The sequence below is a fragment of the Castor canadensis genome, chromosome 2 (genome assembly GCF_047511655.1).
Source record: "Castor canadensis chromosome 2, mCasCan1.hap1v2, whole genome shotgun sequence".
Lineage (NCBI taxonomy): Eukaryota > Metazoa > Chordata > Mammalia > Rodentia > Castoridae > Castor > Castor canadensis.
Genome location: NC_133387.1, coordinates 158,847,693 through 158,871,972, shown reverse-complemented (window position 1 = coordinate 158,871,972; position 24,280 = coordinate 158,847,693). Strand labels below are relative to the sequence as shown.

General features: G+C 46.1%; 1 protein-coding gene and 1 long non-coding RNA gene across 7 annotated transcripts; one reads left to right on the top strand and one right to left on the bottom strand.

Moving 5' to 3' along the window:
• Positions 1 to 624: 624 nt before the first annotated feature.
• Parp16 (poly(ADP-ribose) polymerase family member 16) lies at positions 625 to 24,028 on the top strand. Of its 6 annotated transcripts, XM_074066226.1 has the most exons (7): positions 9,111 to 10,067; positions 10,401 to 10,501; positions 11,471 to 12,488; positions 16,264 to 16,470; positions 18,902 to 19,073; positions 21,079 to 21,220; positions 22,629 to 24,028. In XM_074066226.1, exons 3-7 carry the CDS (start codon positions 12,330 to 12,332, stop codon positions 22,765 to 22,767), a joined length of 819 nt encoding a protein of 272 aa, XP_073922327.1. In that variant the 5' UTR covers positions 9,111 to 10,067; positions 10,401 to 10,501; positions 11,471 to 12,329; the 3' UTR covers positions 22,768 to 24,028. The 6 variants fall into 6 exon arrangements, with proteins under 6 accessions (XP_020028483.1, XP_020028482.1, XP_073922327.1 ...); XM_020172894.2 differs by lacking the exons at positions 9,111 to 10,067; positions 10,401 to 10,501 and adding an exon at positions 625 to 1,235 and having other exon boundaries at positions 12,351 to 12,488; positions 22,632 to 24,028; XM_020172893.2 differs by lacking the exons at positions 9,111 to 10,067; positions 10,401 to 10,501 and adding an exon at positions 626 to 1,235 and having other exon boundaries at positions 12,351 to 12,488.
• Positions 1,642 to 4,045, bottom strand: LOC141420847 (uncharacterized). The gene is made up of 3 exons (XR_012445514.1): positions 3,251 to 4,045; positions 2,717 to 2,855; positions 1,642 to 1,742 (listed from the first exon to the last, which is right to left on the bottom strand). It is a non-coding gene; the product is annotated as an uncharacterized lncRNA (long non-coding RNA).
• Positions 24,029 to 24,280: the final 252 nt, after the last annotated feature.

Sequence of the window (24,280 nt, the reverse complement as noted above, 5' to 3'; positions counted from 1 at the left end):
ATCTGAGGGGGATGGGCGCCCTTTCCCCCCCTCCCCCCTTTTCTGCAGGGTTAGGTCACTGCTCACCTCTGCCCTCCATTGTTTGTCTTCCCATGCTCCTGTCACAGAAGCCTCCAAAGGAAGATCTTGGGGCATCTGAGGTCAAAAACTTAAGCAATTCCGAGAGTTCTGGAGGCTGAAGTCAGAGAAAGGTCTTTTGGTGTAACTATGGCATCTTGAGAAAGCACTGCACCACCTTGAGCCTCAGTTAACCGGTGTTGAGTGCAGCCAGTGTTTTTTGGAGGGAAAAGATTCCGAGACAGCAAATAGCACTGAGTCCCACTGTGAGCTGAGACAAAGGCAAGACCAGGAGAGGGTCAAGAGAACGCTGGGGTCAGCCTGTACCCCGGGCTCCTGTGAGGATGGCTGGCGTGGATAGGGCGATTTGGCCCGGCACGACCCCTAGCAGCGGGCTCTGGGGTGGGCGGGCACAACCTGCGCGGCCCGGCACAACCTGCGCGGCCCAGGGGCTGGCGCGGGAGGGGCGGGGCTCGGGGGCGGGGCTCCACGACGTAGGGGCGCGGCGGCGGGGCGGGGAGGTAGGCCCGGCGTCGGCCCACCGGCGGGCCCGGCCGGCGGATGTGCGCGGCGGCGGAGCGCAGGCGGCGCCGTAGACAGCTGGCGGGCGCCGGGGCTTCGGCGGCGCACGGGAGGCGGGGCAGGAAGGCACGCGCGGCGCGGGTCCGCCTGCGTCCCTTGGGCTTCCCCGGCGGAGGACACGTGTCGGCGCGTTCCCACACTTGTCATCTCCTCCCATGTCATAGCCCCTCTCCGAGGCCGGGGACCCCTGGCCCTCGTTATCGCCCGGCTGACCCGGTCCCGCCTGGGTCTTTCCCCTGCACCGAGCGCCCTGCCTGCCCCGGGCAGAGGACGTGGGTCAGCAGGTCCGCACCCCTGTCATCTTGTCCCCCTGCCTAGCTCCAGCTCAAGCTGGGAACCCTGGGCCCCAACAGCCCTCTGTCCAGGCCCCGCGCTGACCACAGGCTTGGCCTCGCCCCGACCGCGCGTCTCCGAGGCCCGGGATGCAGCCCTCGGGCCCGGCGGCCGCCAAGGAGGCGGCGGGCCGCGACGTGCTGGCCGCCGACCTTCGGTGCAGCCTTTTCGCCTCGGCGCTGCAAAGCTACAAGCGCGACTCGGTGCTGCGGCCCTTCCCTGCCTCCTACGCCCGCCACGACTGTAAGGACTTCGAAGCCCTGGTGAGTGTGCCCAGGCCCGGCGCTGGCCGCTGCATCCTGGGCCAAGTGGCCTGCGGAAATCATAGGCAGGAGCGGTCCCACTCGTGTCAGTAAACATGCCAACCCCCCCCCGGGACTTTCCATTCCCAGCCTGGCCTTGGGAAAGTTGTCCTCAGCTTTCTTACACACTCCCAAGTCACTTGGCTGCTTCCTTGTGTGACAACGACCTGGAGTGAAGTGAGGAATAGTTGCATAGTCTACAGAATTTTCTAGCATGGCAGCAATGGAGTGTTTATCTGAATCAGCTGTCCTGCTTAGCTAGGAAGTTACCCATCCCTTTGCAAATAATTAGACACCCAAGTCACCAAAGCCATCTAGACTTTGATCCTCAGGTGAACTAATACATGGACAGTACTTTTATAAACTAACTCAGTACTCATGTGAGCTGTTGTTTGTGTAATGATTCACAAGACATTTAATTTCTTGCAGCATTCACCTTAGTGTCAGCATTCTGGATATCAGCTAGCTCTGCAATCCAAATAATTCCAATTACCTAGAAAAATAGCTTACCAAAATTGATTCAATAAAAAATAGAAAAGGAAACTAGCTTACAATCATGAAAGACATTTGAATTAGTAAAGATTTTCCCTTAAAGAAAACTCTGGGCCTACTTGGCCTCATTGTTGAGTTCTACCATTCCTGTGAGAATAAGTAATTTTAGTTGTCTTTTTTTTTTTTTTTAACAAATCCTCCTAAAGCATTGATAAAGGTAATACAAGAAAATTATATCCCACTGTTACTCATGAGTAGAAATGCAAAAATTCTCTACAAAAATGTTAGGATCCCAAAGCAATGTATAAAAAAGGGTAATTCCTCATGAGTAGGTTGAGATTATCCTAGGAAATCAAGTAGCAATTTTAAGATGTTTACAGTCAACATCAGAGGTCATCAGTGTTGGGTTCCCTCTTTGCTATCATTCTTGGTAGGCCAAGGGACAAACAAAGACTGAGCCTTCTGGCTCACCCTGGTCCTCCCAGTCCAGCCTAGTCATGTGTTGATACCTCAGGCTTTGAGCACAGTGCATAGGCCTTTCAGAGTATAGAAGTTGGAGGTCATAGAAGCAAACTGCTGCGCTCACGCCTGTAATCCTAGCCACTCGAGGAAGCAGAGATCAGGAGGATTGAGGTTTGAAGCCAGCCTAGGCAAACAGTTCCTGAGATCCTATCTCAAAAAAACACATCACAAAAAAAGGGCTGGTGGAGTGGCTCAAGCTGTAGGCCCTGAGTTCAAGCCCCGGCACTGTAAAGAAGAAAAGAAAAGAAAAAAAAAAAAAGGAAGCTGAGAACAAGGACTCCCAACCCTTGGCAGTGGGCTGTGCTCAGGGGGTGGCTGATGACATGTTGAGTCCGAGAATCATGGAGGATTTCAAGGCACAGAAAAGAGGAAAGGAGCATTCCAAGGAGGAGAAGCAGGATGAGCAGAAAGCCAGAGGTGTGACTTACTGAGGACAGGTCTGTGCCTTAGTGTGGCCACTGTGGGGAGCAGGACTAGATGAGGCCAGTGGGAGTATGCAGGCTGCCTATGTCCTGCCACGGTGTGTAGAGTTTTATCTTCAGGCAAGGAGGGCACTGGTGACCTGTTCTGGAGGAGAGATTGGGGTCAGAGGGACCAAACGCAGTGGAGATGGTGCCATACAATGCAGTTGGTTTTCACCAAGAAATAGCCCTCCAAGTGACTGGAATTCACTTCAACACATTCTCTTCCTGCAGAAGGGCTGCTTGGCAAACCAAGTTGGCTTTGTTTGATGACCATGGGATGCAGGCAAAGGGAACTGTGGGATCGTTTTGACTTGTTAATGCTTTTTAAAAGTTTATTTTAAGCTGTTGTGGTGGCTCATGCCTGTGATCAGAGCTACCCAGCAGGCAGAGGCAGGAGAATCTTGAGTTTGGCCTGGGCAAAAAGGTAGCAAGACCATGCTTCAAAAACAGAATGAAAACAAAAGGACTGGGGAATAGCTCAAGTGGTAGAGTGCTTACCTATAGTATGCATGATTCTTGGGTTCAATCTCCACTACAGCAAAGCCGAAAAAAAATCTATGCAATGTGTTTGAGTATGTTGTTATTATTAAAGAAAAAAAAAAAAAACAGCTGTAGGTGTGGTTCAAATGGTAGAGCACTTGCCAAGTGAGCTTGAGGCCCTGAGTTCAAACCCCTGTACCACCAAAAAAAATTAATAAAAAAATTCAAATGATGAGTAAAATGATGAGTTCACTGTATTGTTCACCCCACCCCACACTCTTCCCCAAAGGTATCAGTTGTTCTGCAGTTTGGGGACATACCCTTACCCATACCCGTAAACGCTCAGGAGACCATCAGCAACTCAAGTATTCCCAAACAGCCCCCTCTCTTTTAGGGACTAACTGTCCCGCACATGGGCTCACTGTGTTAGCCCCAGTCAGGCACTCTTTTGAGAGGAAAGGCACTAGCGTACAGGCAGATCCTAACGGCCTGGTTCTGTTACCATATGCCTTGTTGGACGCCATTTTTGGGGAGAAAAGCTCAGGCTGTGCATTCTTGGCTGGCGGCAAGCACGACTGCAGTCAGTTTCCGAGAAGACCGTTCACGTGAGGGGGTTGGGGAGGCGGGCACGTGTCTGGAGCATGCGCATTTTAGTTCTGTTTTACTGCAGTCACATGAGTTACTAAAATGGGGCAGAGAACAGGCAGACTTGTTTGGTTTGTTTTTTGTTTTTGGGGGGTTTTTTTGGTGCTGGAGAGTGAACCCATTCCTCAGGCTTGCTCAGCACATGCTTTACCACTGAGCTATATCCCAAGCTGCTCAAAGAAAAGGGAACCAGGCCTGGACTTGACCATCTAGATTATTATGTGGTTATCTGAAAAAGAAAATATGGAGCTGTTAAAAAGTCTGTCATTTGTTTAGCCAAAAGCACTTAGAATGAATGTGAACCAGTTTACCAGTTCAGCCATTCAAAAATTATTTTTATCCACACTGTGAGGTGTTATTACACACTTTTAATACATGTGTTATAATTACCAAAAATTAGAACTCTGGCTTGAACACCTTCTGCTGAACCAAGTCCTTGGTTTTCAGCAGGATCTGGCCTTATTCTGCCACTGTCCCCAAGTCCCAAATCATGTCTCAGATGTCTTTGCTTTGAGAACATTTCTGTGTTGAGTCAACTCTTTGAATTGACACCAGGAACCCTTTATATTCCCAGGGCCTGGGAATATAAAGAGGTGGGAGGGGTACTTACCAAATATTTGAGGAATTAGATTTGGTATGTGCTGATTGCTCAAACTGAAGGTTTTTCACTTTGTTCCTTGGCACCAGGGTTGGATAAGCCCTTATCAGATCAGACAGTTTATAGCACTCTTGGGATTTCCTGTAGCCCTTGACCATTGACCTCCAAACTTCAGGTTGTCATTTGACCCAGAGTCTTGTCACTGGTGTCACAGCTGTCAAATTTTTTAATTTTTCCCCTAGAAAATATCGTGTTCTGGTTCTGTATTAGCTGGCAGACCTTCTGTGGGGTGGGAGGTGGGTAAGAGTGGCTTCTTTGAATGAACTCCAAGGCCCTCCCTGCTTAGTTTGGTTGGAACAGCAGCAGCAGCAGTATTGCCTGGGGCTTGTTAGAAAAGCAGAATGTTGGAGCCTCTCTGCTCCCACCCCCTGCTAAATAAATCTTTGCTAATCTTCCAAAAAACAAAACAAAGCCAGTTCCCACCCACACCTCCCCATCCAACCCAGGTGCTCAGGCATGCTGAGGTTCAGCTCTGCCATTGAGCTTAGTCCCCCAGGATCTGCATTTTACCAAGACCATGGGACAGTTCTTTTGTGTACCTAGCAGAGTCTGATAAGTAGTGCATCTAGTTTACCCTGTTCCTGTTTGCCCTTTGGGGGCCATACCACTCCAAGTGAGTCTCCTAGCCTGGAAGCATGAGGATCTTTCGTAATTTTTCTCTTCTTTCTGGTCTCTGGCTTGTACTGTCTAGACAACACAACTCCCCAATATCTGGATTAAAACTTGTATAAGCTCCTCTCTGTCCTGACCCCTCCTGATGTCATCCCCCTCTGTGTCCAGGCACTCCTTCTTATTCTGTAAAATGCAGCTGAAACCTCCGGTTATTCTTTGTCCCACCCCCGGTGGTGATGAGTTCTGTCTCTGAATTCCTTCACATTTTTCCGTTCCTTTACCCTTTCCTTTCCTTTCCTTTCCCCTTTCCTTCTTCCCCATCCCTTCTCTCCCTCCCTCCTTATCTCCCCCCTCCCTCCCTCCCCTTCCTCTCTCCCTCCCTTTCCTCCCATCCCTCCCATCCCTCCCTTCCCTTTCTTTTGAGACAAAGAGTTTTATTATGTAGTCCATGCTAGCCTTGAGCTACCTCGATTTCCCAAGTGCTGGGATTACACTTATGTACCACCAGACCCAGCTTCCTTTGCAGTTTTTAAAAATTGTTCTAACAAATAATAACCATGATAAACATCCTTCTACATTAATCATTGTTTATATCTATTGTTATTTTCTTAGATAAATTCTAAGAGATGAAATTGATGATTCAGAGGCTAAAAACCTTTCTGAGGAAGGCCTTTGATGCCTCTTTCCTGATTAGAAATTGGATATTGACATTTACTGGGGGAGATGATTTTTTTTTGGTAGTGCTGGGATTTGAACTCAGATCTTGCTGTTAGCTAGGCAAGGATTCTACCACTTGAGCTACATTCCCAGCCCAAGGGGAGATGATTGTTTACAAGGCTCTCAATCTTGGCTGGTATTGAAGTCACCTGGGAAGCTTAAAGAAAAAAACAAAAAAGACAAAAAACCTGAGTCTGGGCCCATCTTTAGCAATTATAATTAATTGGTTTGAGGTGCAGCTTGGCATTGGATGTTTTGCTTGTCTGTAGAGCATATGTAGCTTTTTAGTTTTCCGATTGACTGATTTGATAATTTCCATGAGGACCCACTTGCTGGGTGGTAGGTAGGAAATGATGATAATTAGATTTAATCTGGCCACACAACATATGATTCTTTAGGCAAGTGCTCTACCATTGAGCACACTTCAACCCTCAGATTATCTTATTTTCCTACTACTCTCAAAGATGGTATATGCAAAGTAGGAGAAAAAAGGATACAGCTCTAAAAAGATTGGATTCAGATAAAGATATGGTGAGCTGTGACTGCTGGTGGGTATGTGCCTGGAAAGATGGCCCAGTCTGTGGGATGGTGATGTGGAGGGACAGCCCAACCCTCTACTACCAAGCACTTCTTCCCTTCCCAGGCAGCCCAGGAGTGTAGGCCTTTTCTTTCCTCAACAGAGTGGTGAGCAGTACAGAAGGGCATTTGATTAATAATAATAATAATACAGTCCATAACACCTTAGTACTACGTGCCTGGCTCTGCCCTGAGCTGTTTCTACCTGTAACTCATGTAATCTTCCTCACACCCAGTGTTGTAGGGTTTATTATTTTCCCCCATCACCATCAATAGACGTGCAAGCCACTTTCATGTTCCCAAGTGTTGGGACATTTATTTTTTTAGTGATACTGGGGTTTGAACTCAGGGCCTCTCACTTGCCATGCCCCCAGCCCTTTTTGCTTTAGTTATTTTTCCAATGGTATCTTGCATTTTTGCTCAGGCTGGCCTGGACCATGCTCCTGGGTAGCTGGGATGACATGTGCATACCACTATGTCCAGTTTATTGATTGAGAGGGGGTGTCATTAACTGTTTGCCCAGGGTGGCTTAAAATCTCCATCCTCCTGATTTCTGCCTTTCAAGTAGCTGGGATTATAGGCATGTACCACTCACTGCCTGCTTGGGAATTTTTTTTTTTGGTGACATTGGGGTTTGAACTCAGGACTTCAAGCTTAAAAAATAGGCACTCTACTTTTTGAGCCACACCTCCGGTCCATTTTGCTTTGGTTATTTTGGTAACTATTTGCCTGGGCTGGCCTCAAATCTCAATCCTCCAGATCTCAGCCTCCCAAGTAGCTAGGGTTATAGGCACGAACCACTGGTGCCTGGATCTGGTTTGGGACTGTTTTATTTTTATTTTTATTTTTGGTGGTACTGGGGTTTGAAGTCAGGGCCTCACACTTGCTAGGCAGACACTCTACCATTTGAACCACACTTCCAGGCCACTGCTTTTTGGGACCTTTTGTGAGGCTACCTCCCCAGGCTTCATCTGGCAGCCCTTGAGTTCCACTCCTCCCGCTCATCTTACTGTTCTAGGTGTCACTGTTTGTTCCTGGAGGCTGGTGACCTTTGTTTCATTTCCTTCTCAGCACCTCCACCCACATCTAGTAACTATGACCTCTGACACTTTCCTAGACAAATGTTTTTTCAGATGTTCTTCCTTTCCTCTTGCCACACCCTTCTAGGACAACATTGCCCGTCATCTTTGCCTGAGTAACTCCAGCTTGTCTGGGTGATGAGAATCTCCTGTGGCAACATTGCGAATAGGCTCCTTGTCTCCTTCCCAGATGCTTGGGATCTGGGTGGCTGCACAGTGTCTCCCCGGCTGCCCTGTCATCTTCTCAAAGCCAGGAGGTTGAACTGTCTCCTTACAGCTCATTGGTCCTTTCTCTCCACTGTTCACTAGCTTTTTTTTTTTTTTTTTTTTTTTTGGCGGCCCTGGTGTTTGAACTCAGGGCCTTATGCTTGCTAGACAGGTGATTTTACTGCTTGAGCTACTCCACCAGCTGTCTTCTAGCTTTTTAGGAATTGGGAAATTAAAAAAAAAACAAAAACAAAAAACCCTTCTCTCCTTCCCTCCCTCCCTTTCATCCTTTCTTCATCTTTTCCTCCCTTCCTCCTTTTCTCCCTCCCTCCCTTTCCCCCTTTGCTTTGTCATCCAGGCTGGCTGCCCTCAGACTCAAGATCTTCCTATCTCAGCTTCCCAAGTGTTGGATTACAGGTGTGCACCACATGCCCAACTGATTTCCTTTCCTCCCCTCCTCTCCTCTCGCCTCCCCTTCCCTTCCCTATTTATTTATTTATTTATTTATTTTGGTGGTACTGGGGTTTGAACTCAGGGCCTCACTCTTGCTAAGCAGGTGCTTTACCACAAGTCCTTTCTGTGTTAGTTATCAGGAGGATCTCAGTTCCAAGCCAGCCTGGGCAAATAGTTCAAGAGGACCCTATCTCAAAAGAACCCGTCACAAAAATAGGCTGGCAGAGTGGCTTGAGGTGTAGGCCCTGAGTTCAAACCCCAGTACTGCAAAAACAGAATTAAACAAAACAATCCCAGAAAAGTCTGAGACATTGCAGTCTTGGTTCAATAGCCCTCACCACTCTCCCAGACTGCCCCTTACTTATTTTCTTCACTTCTGGGGCCTTGGGGGTATTTGGGCCTGGGACCCACTTTTAGGCTCCTGCCTGTTCACTTGGCCTGTCTGCCATGCTCTGTCTCTCGCAATCCTCCCCATCACATCATCTATCCTACTATATCTGTGCCCATCATATTCCCATCCGAGCTGTTGCAAACCCTTCCCTCAGCCTCCTTCCTTAGTGCTGACCTTTCTCCCACACCCAGGTGTTGGTAAATGTTTCCATTGTGAGCTGTGATTCAGAACTCCTCCTACACTCCATACTACGCATAATATCTTTCTCCCTGCCTTTGACAGGCCTTAGACACAGCTAGTAGCTGTCTTGGTTATATTATCTGGGGAGTAGAGGGGGAATTCCATCATGCCTCTTAAAGTTTGGCCTGATTGTTCCTCTAGGCTAAAATAGTCAGGCCATCACTAAATTTTTCCATTCTTTTGGTAGGAGAACATCATGGATAGGAAAATGGATTCTGGAGTCAGGCTGCCTGGCTTCATATATCCCTGCCCTGCCACCGAATAGCTGCATGACCCTAGGTGAGACGCTTAGCTGCATGATCCAAGCCTGTTTCCTAACCTTTAAAATTGGTTATTGTGAGAATAAAATAAGTTAACACATGCATAGCATTGAGCCCAGGGCCTGGCACATAGTAAAAGCTTTAACAATCATAGCTATTACTGCCTTGTGCTGAATTTCCTGCCAGTTTCAAGGTGGCTGCAAGGGTTCCAGGAAAACTGAGGTGTGTTTGGTCCCAGCCAGATTTGAGGTGTCCCAGAAAGTTAAGTACCATCATGGGACTCTGCCAAATTGTTGAGCCCAGAGGTTGCGGGTGATCAGGGAAGGTGACTTTAGTCTGACCTTGAAGACTCAGTAGAAGGTCACGTTAGGCAGCTGCAGAAGATGGAGGAGGAAAGACATAGGGTGGGGGGTGGGGCTGGAGGCTGGAGGTGCTGTTAAGCAGAGAGGCCAGACCAGATTCCCAAGGACCTTACTAAGGACACAGATGCTAGACTTAACAAGTAAAAACATAGGCCGCCTAGTCAAATTCACATTTTAGGTAAGCAACAAGTAATTTTCTTAGTATAAGTGTGCCCCAAACAAAACCCAAGTTTTGGACCCAAGGCCCAAATTCCTGAGATTCCATATGCCAAGTCTGGCCACTGCCCCTAAATGCCAAATAAAGAGGCCTGGTGAAGGCAGAGAAAGGAGGTTTATTGCACAGCCGGGACTTGCCATGGGAAGAGGTAGAGTAAGCACTCAGCTCATCTTCAGCCATCTTCCGGGTACGGACATGAACTATAGGTTTAAGTAGACAAGAGAACTGGGGGTAGGGGACCTAGGTATGCATAGTTAAACAGTTCCAGTCACAGGTGTGCTCTAGTTGACCATTATCTCAGTCCAAGGGTTCCCAGAGGAGTTCCAGGGATGTTATCACTGTCATCAGGACTTAGAGGAGTAGTCTGGTCCCCATGAGATGACTGCTTCTGCTCCAGGGTGCAGCCTCATCACTGCAGGTAATTGTCCTCATTTGGAGGGGTGGTCTGTCCTGCATGGTCAACTGTTCCTTATAGGAAGTTTCAGTTCCTTGTCATAAAGATGTTGTCTGCCCTGTCCTTTCTGGAATCCAAGGTGATTGCAAAGTGACTGCAAAGAGAATGACTTAGAGCAAAGACATACAAAATGGATGTAGGTGTGCCAAGCTTCTATTGTTTTTAGTTAATTGTGGGCCCAAGTGAGGAGTCAGTGCTTTTTAGCAAAAGAAATTTGAGTGTCTCTTAAGCAAATACTTGCATGGGTTATAATTATACTAATTTTTTTATTGTTTATCTGAAATTCATATTTACCAGGAGAATGTATTTTATCTGGCAGCCCTACTAAAATGTAAACAGGGAAGAATGTGTTAACCTGGAGCACAGTCACATGAAAAGTGAGATGGGACATAAAGGAGGTGAGGGGGTGTTACAGGGTGTGGACAGATTTGGGCAGGAGGGCAGAACACAACAAGTCCTTGACTAGGCAGGTGGCAGGGGGAAGGGCTTGGAAGAGGGCTTGTCCCATAGCAGAGTCTGGGTCCAGCTTGGAGCCAGGAACATTCTCTCCCCGTTTCCCAGACTGAGTTCCTGAAAGAGGCCTGGGTAGCTGACTGTCCTTTTCTTGGGCATTCTGAGAGGTCTGGATTGTAGGGAAGGGCTGTGACTCACAGATGGGATTTAAGACAAAGGGGATGGGGACAGTAATCACAATGGTTCAGCTGTAGTTGTGGGATATCAAGTGGACTGGAATAGAAAAGAAGGAAGAGGAGATTGAGATAAGCTTTGGGCAGCCAAGGGTAGTGGTGGTGAGTGTTCTTTGGACCAGGTGTGGTCCAGACAGCACCTGAGGGTACCCTCAGTGGCTCTGTATTACCTCCAATACTAAGACTCTTCACAGGCTGATCTCAAGTCACCTTTTCACTCCTCCTCATGATGTCCCTCCCCCACACTAAGCTCCAGCCACTGGGAACCACTTTCAGTTAATGGCAGCCACACTAACATTAGAGTCCTTGAGCACTTGTTTATTGTAAATAACCTTCAGTGGGATCCTGTGACATTGTTTAACATCATCCCCATAAGGTGTTTAAGGAAATAGATGCCCTTGCATCTTTTTGAATCAAACAGGCTCAAGTTCGTGCAACTAGCAGGGGTATAAGAGCCAAGGTTTGGATGACTGACAGCCTGCGTAGTCATGCCACATCCACTCCCTGATGACTTGCTGTGTTTTTATGCTTCTGTGCCTTTGCAAGGAAAACCCAGGTCTCATGGCACCTCCTCTGTGGAGCTGGTCTTGACCCAACTCCCTGGCCCCAAAATCTTGCCCATGTCCCTTAGTGATTTGTATTATTTTTGTTATGACAATACATTTTAATTTATTTCTGCAGTGCTGGAGATTGAACCCAAGATATTGTGCGCGAGTACTCTATCACTGAGGCCTTGGACAGGCCTTGAACTCACTGTGTAGCCCAGACTGCTCTTGAATTTCTGATGTTCCTGCCTCTGCCTCCTGAGTGCCGGGATTACGGGCATGCACCACCATTCATGGCTGACACTTTTAAGTCACAATTGTTTAGTTTTCTGACCTTCGCTATTTGAGTTGGGGTTCTTTTTAAATCTCTCCAATGCCTCCCACCCCTAAGCACAGAGCCTGGCACAGAGTAGATGCTTAATTAATGGTCCCTGTGTAATGCTAATACCTGGGGCTGGGAGCATGCAGCCTTGGGGCAAAGGAGACAGGAACAGTGGCAAACAAGGCATAGAAATTAGCACCAGACTGGAGGTTTGGTTTAAGTGGTAGAGTGCGTGCCTTGCATGTATGAAGCCCCGAGTTCAAATCCCAGTACCACAGGGGGAAAAAAAAAGCACCAGCCACATGCTGAAGGGAAAAGACTTTGCTAACTGTACTCATATGTTTAAGTACCATTTACAATAACACCTGCCACAGGTTCCATCCCATGCCGACACATTGACATTCCTGTAAGAAAGTATATCCATCATAACAGCATGAAAACTAAAGAAACCTCATGTAAGCTTATACCAGATTTTGTATAAACTTGAAAAAAAAAAAAGAAAAAAGCCAAAACCTTTTAGAGTTAGCGCTTAGGGTGTTTGGTATTATTTTGAAAGGATATTGAAGGCCTGTGAATATTCCACTTAGGAAGTTCCTCCATGTAGAAGGAGTGAAATTTGCCTGCCTTACCAGTAGAGGGCCCCTGATGATCATTTTGTTCAGGATCCTTGCTAATGGAGTTTTCCTCACTTCAGCTTGCAGATGCCCGAAGGTTACCTAACCTGAAGGAACTTCTCCAGTCCTCTGGAGACAAAGACAAACGGGTCTGGGACCTGGTGAGCTGGATTTTATCCTCCAAGGTCCTGACAATCCACAGTACCGGGAAGGCAGAGGTGAGAAACGTTGGTTTGTAGAATCACAGATTTCCTAGGGTGAAGACTCTGGGACAGTTCCAAATCCAATGGCTCTGAGAACTTACCTTATGCTAAAGTTACCTGGGCAGCTTGTTGACAGTTCAGATTCCTGGGCTTCATCCTCAGGAGTTCTGATTCTGTGTCTGGAGGACTCAGGAGCTTGCCTACTGGCAAGGTAAAAACCGAGTTCTTGTACTGGAGGCATGGCTCAAGTGCTAGAGTGCTTTGAGTTCAAACCCCAGTACCAAAAAAATAAAATGAAGCTAGGTTCTGCCTTATACCAGCCGTTTGACCTTGAGCAAGTGCATTTCAGCATCTCCGTTCCTCATCTGTAAAATGGAGAACTGGCCATGGGAATGAATTCACACTTAGAGCAATGCCTAAGGACACTTACTAAGGACTCAGCAAATGTTGGATATCCCTTTATTTAACAGGAACTGCAGATAATTCTGATAAGGGAGGACTCTGTCCATACCTTAAAGAGCCATTGAGATCTGGGGATGTGGCTCAATGGGAGCGTGCTTGCCTAGCATACATAAGGCCTTGGGTCTGTCCCCAGTACTACAAGAAAAAAAAAATTGTTTTTTTTTTTTTCAGTACTGGGACTTGAACTCAGTTCTTGAGCCACTTCACCAGCCCTTTTTTGTGATTTTTTTTTTTTTTTTGAGATAGGCAAACTATTTGCCAGGCTGGCTTTGAACTGCATTCCTCTTAATCTCTATCTCCTTAGTAACTAGGATTACAGGTGTGAGCCACCAATGTCCAGCAAGAAAGAAAAACTAAAAAAGGATGTAGTTTAAAAGCAAACCAGGCTTAAATTTTTAGGTTGCCTTATTTTACCAACATTTGCTGGAGTTTGGAGTTTTAGGCTTTTTCGGGACTATATTTTTAATTTTTTTCTGGGCTACTCTGGAGTAATTTTGCTTCAGCACACTGCCAGTGGAGCCATCACTAATGTTTAACGCAACTTTGACCCTGGAGTTTTTTCAGATGGCCTACGAAGAAAATCTCCCAAGAGGGTCAGTGGGCTCTGCCAGAAGGTCCCTTGGACCTTCATAACTTGACTCTCAACCCTCCTCCCAGGTTCCCTTCCCCCTGCCAGAAGGTCCAGCACAAGTGCTGGACAGAAGCGAAAGGGTCCTCCTACAGGAGACCAGAGGTGACACTCCCTACAGGCAGAGAGGGGTCCAGACCTTATTGTCCACACAGAGAGAACACCTGGCCAAGTTAAGAGCTCTCATGGGCAACAGATACTCCCAGCTTTGAAGAGAGAAACTAAGCGATGCTATCAAAGGAGTTCAGAGTAAAACATTCAGTGTGCCATTCAGATGTACCCACAGTCACCGTGTGTACCATAGCTGAGATCCTTCTTAGAATGCTAGAATAGGGAGTGGTTAATGCAGAGAGTAGAGTCCGTTTAGGCTTAAATCTTTTCTTTCTTTCTTTCAACTTGGGAGTTTGAATTTAGACATAAATCTTACACTGTTTTCCTGTTGGTGATCTAATACAGCATGTTGAAAGCTATATACCATTAATTTTGAATAGCCAATGTATATGATATGACCTCGTGATTCTCTTGTATCTCTTTTACTTTCACTTTTGTGTGTGTGTGTGTGTGTGTGTGTGTGTGTGTTGTGTGTGTATTCGTGCGTGCGTGCACTAGGGATATTCCTACCTCTATCATTAACTTATAGGAGAACTGTGTAATTTGCATATGAATGACTTTAAAATACTTTAGTTCTGTGTTTTGATTTGACCCAAAGAAGCACCGATAGGTCTCAAATCTTTGTTTTAAAAGCCTAAAGTCTGTGAAATGAAATATAACTGAAGGTGTGTGAGAAGAGTATGGGGTAGAGTGTAATAATTCAGGTAGATAGCTATATTTTTTCATTTTCAAATGTTTGGGTTGCCATAAAAGGAATTTTTGGTGTGAATTTCTGGCGTGATTTTAATTTTCAGTACCAAATAAATGTGTATATAAAGAAAAAAAAAGAGAAACATTGGCTTCATCTAGTTAGTAAACAGAGATAGGCAGAGCCCAAAGCAGTGGGAAATGTCAGACTCTGTGTTTAAATCTTACTTCGATCAATCACTGAATTTCCTTTTCCCCACTGTAAGGTGAGAATATTCATAGTTACCTCAATGAGGGGCAATGACAAAAAGGGAGTAATCCCACAAACAGACATTCCATTGTTTGGTGTTCCTTGCATGTCCAGGGTCTCCCAGGGACAGGCTGGAATGACAAGGTCCAAAGTGTCGAACTTAATTTCTGGTCTGGTGGTCTTTCCTTTGAGCAGTAACAGGGAGTAGTTAGCTGTGCTGTATTCAATTAATTAACCAATTTCAATATAGAACATTCAATTTTACAAGCTTCCCGAAGTGGCACAGAATTTGCTACTTTGGATTGTGGGACATTCATCTGTGTTGGATGGTAAAATACCATAAGGAGCCCTGGAGGAAATCAGGTTTCACTTTTGTTATCTGCTGAACTGAGATATTTTCATTTAGTCATACTTTATATTGTCACAGGCACCTATTAGATGGCAAATATTCCTGCTATAACAGACAACACGATGGCTCCTTGACTTTTGATTGTGAACCAGTTAAATTTTTATTAAAATGTGAGATGTTGGGACACAGGAGTATCATTTTTTATTTTGCCCAAATAAGAATATTAGCTAACCAGAATATCAATACTTAATAAAAGGTATTTTAATACTTGAGAAGGAGAATGGTCCTAACCTAAGCAGATAGGACATTTCTTCCATAGGATGGGTCTTGGCAACCTATGTCAGTATAAATGTATCTGTTACATCACTCTTACTTCTTTCGTTCAGTTACAACCCAGAAGAAAACTTTGCTATAAACTGGCTTTGATCTGTGATCTACTATTTGAAAACCACTGAAATGATGTAGACTGTGCCCTGAAAAGTATTAATACTCTCGAGGAAGGAGCTTACCCTCTGTATCAAATAGCCTTTGCTGAATAATAAACCAATCCCCAAATTTGCTGACTTTAAACCACAAAATGAGAAGCACTGATTGCGTCTCATGAGACTGTGGATTGGCTAAGTGGTTCTTCTGCATGGTAATCTTTCCTACATTTCTGGGGCTTTAGTTGTGATGGCTATCATGGTTAGGGCCTTCTTTTATGAGACTCTCACCCTTATAGTATAGCAGACTAGCCCAGACAAGAGTGGTGGGTTCCCAGCAGCAAACAAAGAAGGACAAGCCCTTTACAAGTCTGTGCCATATATATGTTGAGGTCCCGTGGGTCAAATCAAATCATATGCCATGCTCAGCTTCAAAGAGTAAAGAAATAGACTCTGTCTCTATGGAATCTTGGAGGAGTCCCACCTGCAAAGTCACATTGCAGAGGGCTGCACAGACCAAGGGGAGAAGAAAACTTTTATGGCTGGTTTTTGCAACTTATCACCCCTTTCTGCCTCGGGAGATCATTGTAAAGTTGGAGCATGGAAAGAAGATAGGCAAGTGTTAACATTAGACGTGATCTCTGGTTAAGGAGCAACTCATGCTTTTCAGCCTACTGTGGGAAATGTTATTTGAGAAAAGCTTTGCTTGAGCTGTGTGCGCTGAGCTTGCTTATAAATGAGTATCTCTAGCCTCGTGAAACGGATGTTCTGATGAGCAGAGCCCATTGGAGGCAAGCTAAAGCCTTGGCTTAGGAGTCCATTTTTGTAATATATTTTACCAGATTCCCAAATAAAATTTCAACTCCCTTCATGTTTTCAAGTTTGAAAAGATCCAGCAGCTGACTGGTGCCCCTCATACGCCTGTCCCCACCCCGGACTTCCTATTTGAAATCGAGTACTTCGACCCAGTCAACGCTAAATTTTATGAGACCAAAGGAGAAAGAGACCTTATTTACGCCTTCCATGGTAGCCGCCTGGAAAACTTCCATTCCATCATCCACAACGGCCTGCACTGCCACCTGAACAAGGTGAGCTCGAGGGCACTCTGTGGACACAGGGGAGCATTGGGGTGCATGCCAGAACCCTGGTTGTTGGGCAGTGGAGTGTGGGCAGGTGGATTTAATTAAGGCCTGGGCACACAGAGTGTGCAGCATCACCTGGGAGCCTGAGAAAATGAATCTTTGATCCATCTGTCTCTAGGGAACATTCTAATAATATCAGCCCTGGGAGAAATTGAAGAGTGTGCCAAGATGCACCAAGAAGTCCTTTCCTTCTCTCCTGAGCTGCTTTCCTCCCATTTGGGAGGCCACCCCTTCTCTATTGGCACTTAATCTACCCTTCAGGAAGGGGTAGGCAAAAGATCATAGACAGACTCTGGAGATTAACAAACTTGGGCAGCGTTGTGGCCCTTGGCAAATTGACTCAAACTCTCTGAGCCTCAGTTTCCTCATCTGTAGCACAGTACTCTGTTACCCTCTTTCTAGCACCTGAGAGGATTAAAACCATTCATGTACTGAGTACCAAGGAAGTGGTAGCTGCTCTTACAGGCCAGCAAAGAGGGCTTCTGGGGTAGTCAGAGGGCCACGGGAGGTGTCCAGTCATGGCGGTATCCACCTTGTCTGTGAGAGGCTGGTTCCTGCAGCATGGGCTCAGTTGGGGCTGATGCAGCCCTGGAGCTGTAGAGATGTGTCCCAGCCCTGCTGCATCTGATCAGTGCTGGTGGCTTTGCTGAGGATGATGGGCTTGTTCATCCTGACTCTTAGCTTATTGTTATGGCCAGGCTGTTGGAATCCAGGGCCTCTGCTTTACCCTGGAGCTGGCCTGGAGAAGTTGCCTGAAGGTTATGGTCTACACCAAAACCTCATTTCAGTGCCCAGGAGTTTGCTGCTTGGTGGTACCTAAGAGTTTTTAGGTAAATGGAGTCCATCTCTGGCCTTCTATGCTTGGGTTTTTGGTGAGCAGCTTGTGAGGAAGCCCATGTGCCAGTGGAAACTGGAAGATTGTTTCATGATGTAGAACCCCAAGCTTTTCACTCTCCTGCACTATGCTCATGGCAGCCTTGCATGAGGATTTCAAGTCTTGGGAAGGGAGAACACATGGCAGGAGTAAATGAAGAATTGATGCAGGTCCGTTCAGAATGTGTCCATTGTCCTTGAGAAGATCTGTGTTAGCTTTTGAGAGATGGGGAGCCTGTCTGACCTATTAAGGAGTGTACCAAAGACCAAGTAAAGGTTCGTTTCATTTCCCCTACACTTCCCTTACCAGGCTGGAGTCATGGCAGCCTGGTGCTACTGAATAGGACATTTCTCTATTCCAGAGCACAGGATGTTCTTTAGTGAGCTCTTCAAGTCCACTTATCATCTGAAGACATTGATACTGGGGCCCACAGAGAGCAATTGAGTTTCACATAGAGTGACAAAGTCCATCCATTGGTTGCAGCCACTGGAGTGTTATGAGTCAGTCCGATTGCTACTGTATGTCAGCCATCATGGTTGTTAACCTATGCCTACCATTAGGCAGAGGCTGTGTTAGCCATGCCTGCTGTAGCCTCCATTCGCAGGTACTTCACCAGCATGCTTCCTTATGGAGGGTTCCAATTTAGCATACCCGTCACCAGGTAGCTGCCCCTTGGATTTTTGGTCATTTTCTGATTTCTTGTGGTGCTGGGGAATCAAACCCAGGGTCTTGCATATGCTAGGCAAGTGCTGTACCACTGAACTATATCCCTAGCCTGATTTTCAGACATTTTCTTAGCCAATACCAAAACAGAGAATAAAGTTTACCCTTCCTTCATGTCTGCTTCCCTTATTTGGTTATAGTTTCTGGTCTTAGAGACTCATTTCTTTTCCAGATAATGACTCAGATTACCCTCCTGGCAGGTGTGACCTCCCTCCCTGTATATCAGGATGTGACTTTGCTTTTGCAAACCCATCCGCGTAACCATGCGTTAATGCACTCGTATAACAGGAATCGCTGCGTACGCTGCAGCAGCAGAGCCCACGATGGAGGCCTCCACTACATCATGTGCCAGGTGCCCTGCTCTCTTTTCTGTGCACTGTATAATTTAGTCCTTACCCAAGCTTTAGGGAGACGACGCTGTTATCAACATTTTGTAGGTATAGAAACTGAGACACAGAGAGTTATATAAGTTGCCAGGTTGTTGGAACCTTTAAACTGAACTGTTTGGACTCTGATATCTGTGTTTTTTTCACTCAACCTTGACTACAAAGTATTGGTCACAAGACTAAGTGGCCAAAGCCACGGTTACTTAAACTTGTCAGATGGGAATGTATTTAGTAATAAGCTTGTAAATGATGTCACAGGTTATTTGATCCTATTGTCTTACAGGAAAAAAAGAGGCTTGAAATTTTTATGTTTGTAACTTTGTTGAAGAATGACCTGTGTTGTATCATGGTGCCAATTCTTGTACTTCTTGTCTGTTGGCTTCTACCATTCCAGACGTCCTTGTTTGGAGAGGGGACCTACCTCACGAGTGACTTGAGTCTGGCCCTCATTTATAGCCCCCATGGGCATGGGTGGCAGCACAGCCTCCTTGGCCCCATCCTTAGCTGTGTGGCTGTATGTGAGGTCATTGACCATCCAGATGTCAAGTGCCAAACCAAGAAGAAGGGTGAGTGAGCATTTGGCCTAGATCTGGCTGCAGGCTCTGGTCATTGCCTGGCTGTATGTGTGCGTGGGGAGGTCCATTGCATGCTTAAGGGATGAGTGGGGGTGGAGCAATACAGGACAGGGACCTGCTTTTAAGGAGGGAAAAGTCCTTGTAGGAATTGAACAAACAGTGGAAAAGGTCACTTACTCTAGGTAGTAGGCAGGCAGTGCCAGGTGAGGGGGCTGACAAGGTCATGGGACAGCTCAGAGGATGGAGCAATCATGGTGGGTCTAGTGGTCAGGGAAAGCTTTGGGAAGGAGACAAGATCTGACAAATGAAAAGCAAGTTTGTGAAGCAGGTGCAGTGGCTTACACCTATAATCCCAGCTACTCAAGAAGGTGGAAATCAGGAGGACTGAGGTTCAAGGCCAGCTCTGGCTAAAAGTTCAAGAGATCCCATCTTAACCGATAAAAAACTGGGCATGGTGATATGCACCTGCCATCTCAGTGGAAATAAGAGAATTGTAGTCCAGGTCCACCTGGGCATTAATAAGAGAATTTACTTGAAAAATAAGTAGAATAACTAGAGCAAAAAGGGCTGAGGGCATGGCTCAAGTGGTAAAGCACCTACTTGCAAGCACCTACTTGCAAGCACAAGGCCCTGAGTTCAAACCCTTATACTAAAAAAAAAGTGTGAGAGGAGCATGAGTTTGTTGGAACCAGGTCTTATTCTCGGGCACCTGGCGTTAGCAGAGAGCCTGGTATATAATTGACATTTACCAAGTTTTTGCCAAACTAAAGCTGAGGACACTGGTCCAGACCCTCTGAGTCACTCTGCTGTGTGCTGGAGCCCTCAGAGAATGAGCAGAGCATCTGAGGTCTGGAGAGTAAATCCTAGCTCTCCACAGAGTGGACGACTGTCTGTCCACTCGATATGTCCCTCAGACTACTCACCCTATGCCTCCTGCTGTGTTGCCTCCTCCAAGGCAGAAGAGTCATTGGACTGTCGGCTTTTCTAAGCAAAGGAGAATTCAGAAAACGGACTGTTCTGGCCTCTAATGTAAAACAACTGGGTCCTGAGGAACCGGCCCAGGTCTGACAACACCGTTCCAAACTAGACATATGAATATTTGCACCTGTAGTTCTTAGGAAGTTTGCAAACTGACATTAAAACAAAACCCTGTGCTGGCATGCAGCTTTGGCGTTTTCTTTTTTTTCTTTTTTGGAAAAGCCTTTTCATGTTACTAAAGGAGAAAGTTTTTCTGTTTTTAAAGAAGCCTTGGTAGTAGGGGTAGAAGATAAGTGTTCTGAGACACTCAAATCTACATGGCTGTTCAAAGTACCTCCTAAGGGCCTCGTTCCGATCAAGTCCTCTTCCAGTGCTAGAGTATTATTATTATTATTATTATTTTTTTTTTTTTTTTGTGGTGCTGGAGTTTGAACTCAGGGCCTTGCACTTGCGAGGCAGGCCCACTACCACTTGAGCCACACTCCTAGCTCTTTGTTTTGTTTTAGTTATTTTTTGCCAGGGGCCACCCTTGAACCCAATCCTTATACCTATGCCCCTAAATAACAGGGATGACAAGCGTGAACCATCATGCCCAGCTTGTTGAGATGTGGTCTCACTAGCTTTTTGCCTAGAGTAGCCTCAAACTGAGATCCTCCCCACCTCCACTTCCCAAGCAGCTGGGATTGTAGGCGCATACCACCGCACCTTGCCCTGCAGTATTTTTGTTGCTGTTATGGTCATCAGTTTGCTTCCTCCCTCTGCTTTTTCTACTCATTTGAACTCTGTTCTTCTTTGGATCACTTATGGCTTCCTGTTCCTTGCTTCCCTCCCATCTGTCCGCCTGCCAGATTCTCCTGTTTTCAGTTTTGTTTCACATGCATACACAGGGCCATTTCCCCAGCTTGCTAGGGTTTCTGCACCTCAGGACCAGGATGCCTGACTCATTTCTTTTCCTAATTTGCTTCTATAGTTGTGTGTTTCCCTCGTAATGAAGATGTGCTTTACTCTCCTCATTCAGATTCCAAGGAGATAGACCGCAGAAGAGCGAGAATCAAACATAGCGAAGGGGGAGATATCCCTCCTAAGTACTTTGTGGTTACCAATAACCAGCTCCTGCGAGTGAAGTATCTGCTGGTGTATTCGCAGAAGCAGCCCAAGAGGTAAGAAGGATGGTCCCTGCCTGGAGGTCAGGAGTACTAGAGGCTGAGTCCAGAGCACTGGTATCTTCCTTATCAGCACCACTTCCCCCCAGCCTTAGGCCTCCACTGTGTGTAAAGTATATAAATCAGTAGGCTGGAGATGGGGAGGGGTGAGGAGTCAGAGAAGGCATGACCTGGCTCTTAAGTATCTTAAAATATACTCTCGGTATATTTTAGTGAAAAGGATAGAAAGATCTGTAAACACAAGTCTTTGCATGAAGTCAAATTGGTAGCAACTTAGCCACCAGGCCCAGATTGAAACCCACCGAAACCCACTGATGAGATTAAGCCAAGAGGCAGGGTGGTATCTGTACACTAGCTCATGTGTGCAGCCACCCTGTCCCTTCCATCATGCTCTTGAACCAGTGCCTGCCCCTCTGTAGACCTGAAATGGTTCATCTTTATTTCTAAATGAGAGTGTTGAAGCTGAGGGGCATAGCTCAGTGGTAGAGCACTTGCCCAGCATACATGAGACCCTGGGTTTGATTCCTAGTACCACAAAAGATAGAAAAGATAGAGACAAACAAAATGAGTGTCAAACCCAGCAGCAAGTGAGGGCCTTCAGCTCTGAAGAACTGACCTGTGTGCCTAGTCCTATCTCACGTTGGGGGTCACATTGAGATCTTGTCACATTGTTGAAGTCTTTGGTAGAGCCTGTGGTACAGGTCAGCAGCAGGCAAGCAGGTATGAGAGGAAAAGGGACACTTATAATGATCTCATTCCTTCTTGTACTACCAGTGGTTTCCATGCTTCAAAATTTCATAAACCACTAAAGCCCACCCTCACTCACATTTGAGAATCTGTACAGGGTTCCTGAGTCTGGGGGACGTTTTCACTTGCTTTAAAAAGTATCTGGCTTTTTGTACTTGAAAATTCCAGTCCTTTCCCACTTCTCCCTGGAGTGTGTCATTAGTGCACTCTTGGATGGCTTAGAACTTTTCCCAATAGGCCAAAGAGGATTTCCCTAGCTCAGATTTACATCTGTACATGTCTTAAAGTGAAAAGACTTTTGCTAAACAACCGGCCACCATCTGGGCAGACACCCTGAGCTAGATTATTTTTTTAGATACCCAAGTCTTGCCTAAAAAAAGATGAGTTATAAAAGGTAAAAGAGGAACTATGGAAGGGAAGATCAAGATGAGCTCATTGCATTGCTGTCTTTGTGCATTTAGAAAAAGTTCTGTTGAAAGGTACATCAGTGCTGGGACAGACAGCCCCACATCTCTCTAGTAGAGGAGCACAAAACTTTACTTCATGGCTCACGCAGAGGATGAAATTCATCATTTCATCCTCTTTGAGCCAGAACTTGTTGCATACACTTAAAGAAATGTTTTTCTTTTGTTGCCAACATGACTTTTTTTCACTTCAGCAGGGCTTCGAGCCAGCTCTCCTGGTTTTCCAGCCATTGGTTCCTGGTCATGATGTCCCTCTATCTGCTGTTGCTATTCATAATGAGTGTCATCAACTCCTCTGCTTTCCAACACTTTTGGAATCGTGCAAAGAGATAATCTTTCTGGGCCTGGTGTGGGGGCCACCTCAGCCATGTGCCTTAGGATAGCTTGTTCTCTACCACGTGTGCCTCATGTCCAGCCAGGCCAAGCCTGGGGATGAGGTGGGGGACCACAGGACGATTTGTATGCCATAAGTGAACTGATTGCCTTTGATGATGATCCCAGCTACAGTCCAGTCAGTGGGGACCCTTGACCCTCACTTGCAGGTTTCTGGGGAGCCCTTCCATCTGCTCCTTCCTAAAGTCCTAAGAAGTTGACTCCAGCCAAGGCCAAAGGAAAAAGTCCTGCTGCACTTCAAAACAAAGTGTCCAAGCTGTCAGTGGTGTGTTTACAGTCACTCCTGGCAGAGGCTGCCCCTTTCTCTAATGCCTTCTGGAAGGCAGAGCTGTGTTGTGGGGACTATAAATCACTAGGCGGTTGCCTTGTTTTGACTTGAGACACCCAACAGGGTCGGTCATGTTTCTCATAAAAGTCAGTGAGAGTCCATCAACCTTTGTATGTGAGTGCAAAACATTTTTAACAGTTTCCTCAGACCAACAAACAGCCTTTGGCTCCAGCTATATCTCCCTCCCCTCAAACCAGGCAAGAGAAAGGAAGGAATCAGAGGCCTGTAAGAAAAAAAGTACAGACTTAACAATGAGCAACTCAAGTCATCTTTTTCTAAAAATTATCAACTGCTGATTATAGAACCGAATGTGTTTTCTGATTTTTTTTAAATAGCTGTTTGACAAATTAGTCATTGTGAGCTGAGTAGAAGGGAAATTTCTAAACCTAGAGCACCATTTGGCCAGGATCCACAGCCTTGTTCCTTGCTGTGTTTAGAGGGTTCTGAGTGGCAGGCTTGCTCCTGTCCTCATTCTCACAAAGCTGCCTTGATTGTGTCCTGCCACCCACAAGTGCCATGCTGCAGGCCTTTGGTGGACTGCTGGCCTTCACGACAGAGGCCTGCCTCAGTGTGCTACAGATCTGGATGGATTGAGCCTTTCTCGGGGATCACAGTCTTCGGGGCTCAGCCTGGGCTTTAATGTGTAGGACAGTCTTCTGGTCACCCAGACATAGTTGCTGTATTTGCTGCTTCACCTTCCTGCTGGCTTTCAGCTACAGTGGAACCCTGTCTGATTTGAGGGTGAGATTTCTGAAAAGAAGGGGGAAAATAATTTTTCTACAATTTGTAAAGTTGTGCAAAAGCCACTATCACGGTTTTTACATTGAATATTGGAACATTTAAAAATAATAAAGCTATTTTCTTAATTACTAAGTCGTCTTTGTGACTGCTTTCAGTGTCAGCATGAGTTGATTATGTATGCCCTATTGTTAAAAAGCTTACCATCTTTCCTTGTGCAAGGTGCCCATTTGCTGGAGTAACACCAATGACTTCTAGTCATTGCCTCATAAGGATGAGCTACGAACAGGATCAAAATCAAAGCCCCTGCCTCACAGAGTTGACAGTCTGGCAAGGTGGGCAAATGAACAAACATTTCAGGAGTGAGGTTGGCACTGCATGTTATTA

Bases quoted from the DNA above. Each gene is read 5' to 3' on its own strand.
- Parp16 (XM_020172893.2), top strand. From the start codon at position 1,062: ATGCAGCCCTCGGGCCCGGCGGCCGCCAAGGAGGCGGCGGGCCGCGAC. The intron at 1,236-12,350 runs GTGAGTGTGCCC...TCCTCACTTCAG, and splicing joins GTAAGGACTTCGAAGCCCTG to CTTGCAGATGCCCGAAGGTT. The intron at 19,074-21,078 runs GTGAGTGAGCAT...CTCCTCATTCAG, and splicing joins GTGCCAAACCAAGAAGAAGG to ATTCCAAGGAGATAGACCGC.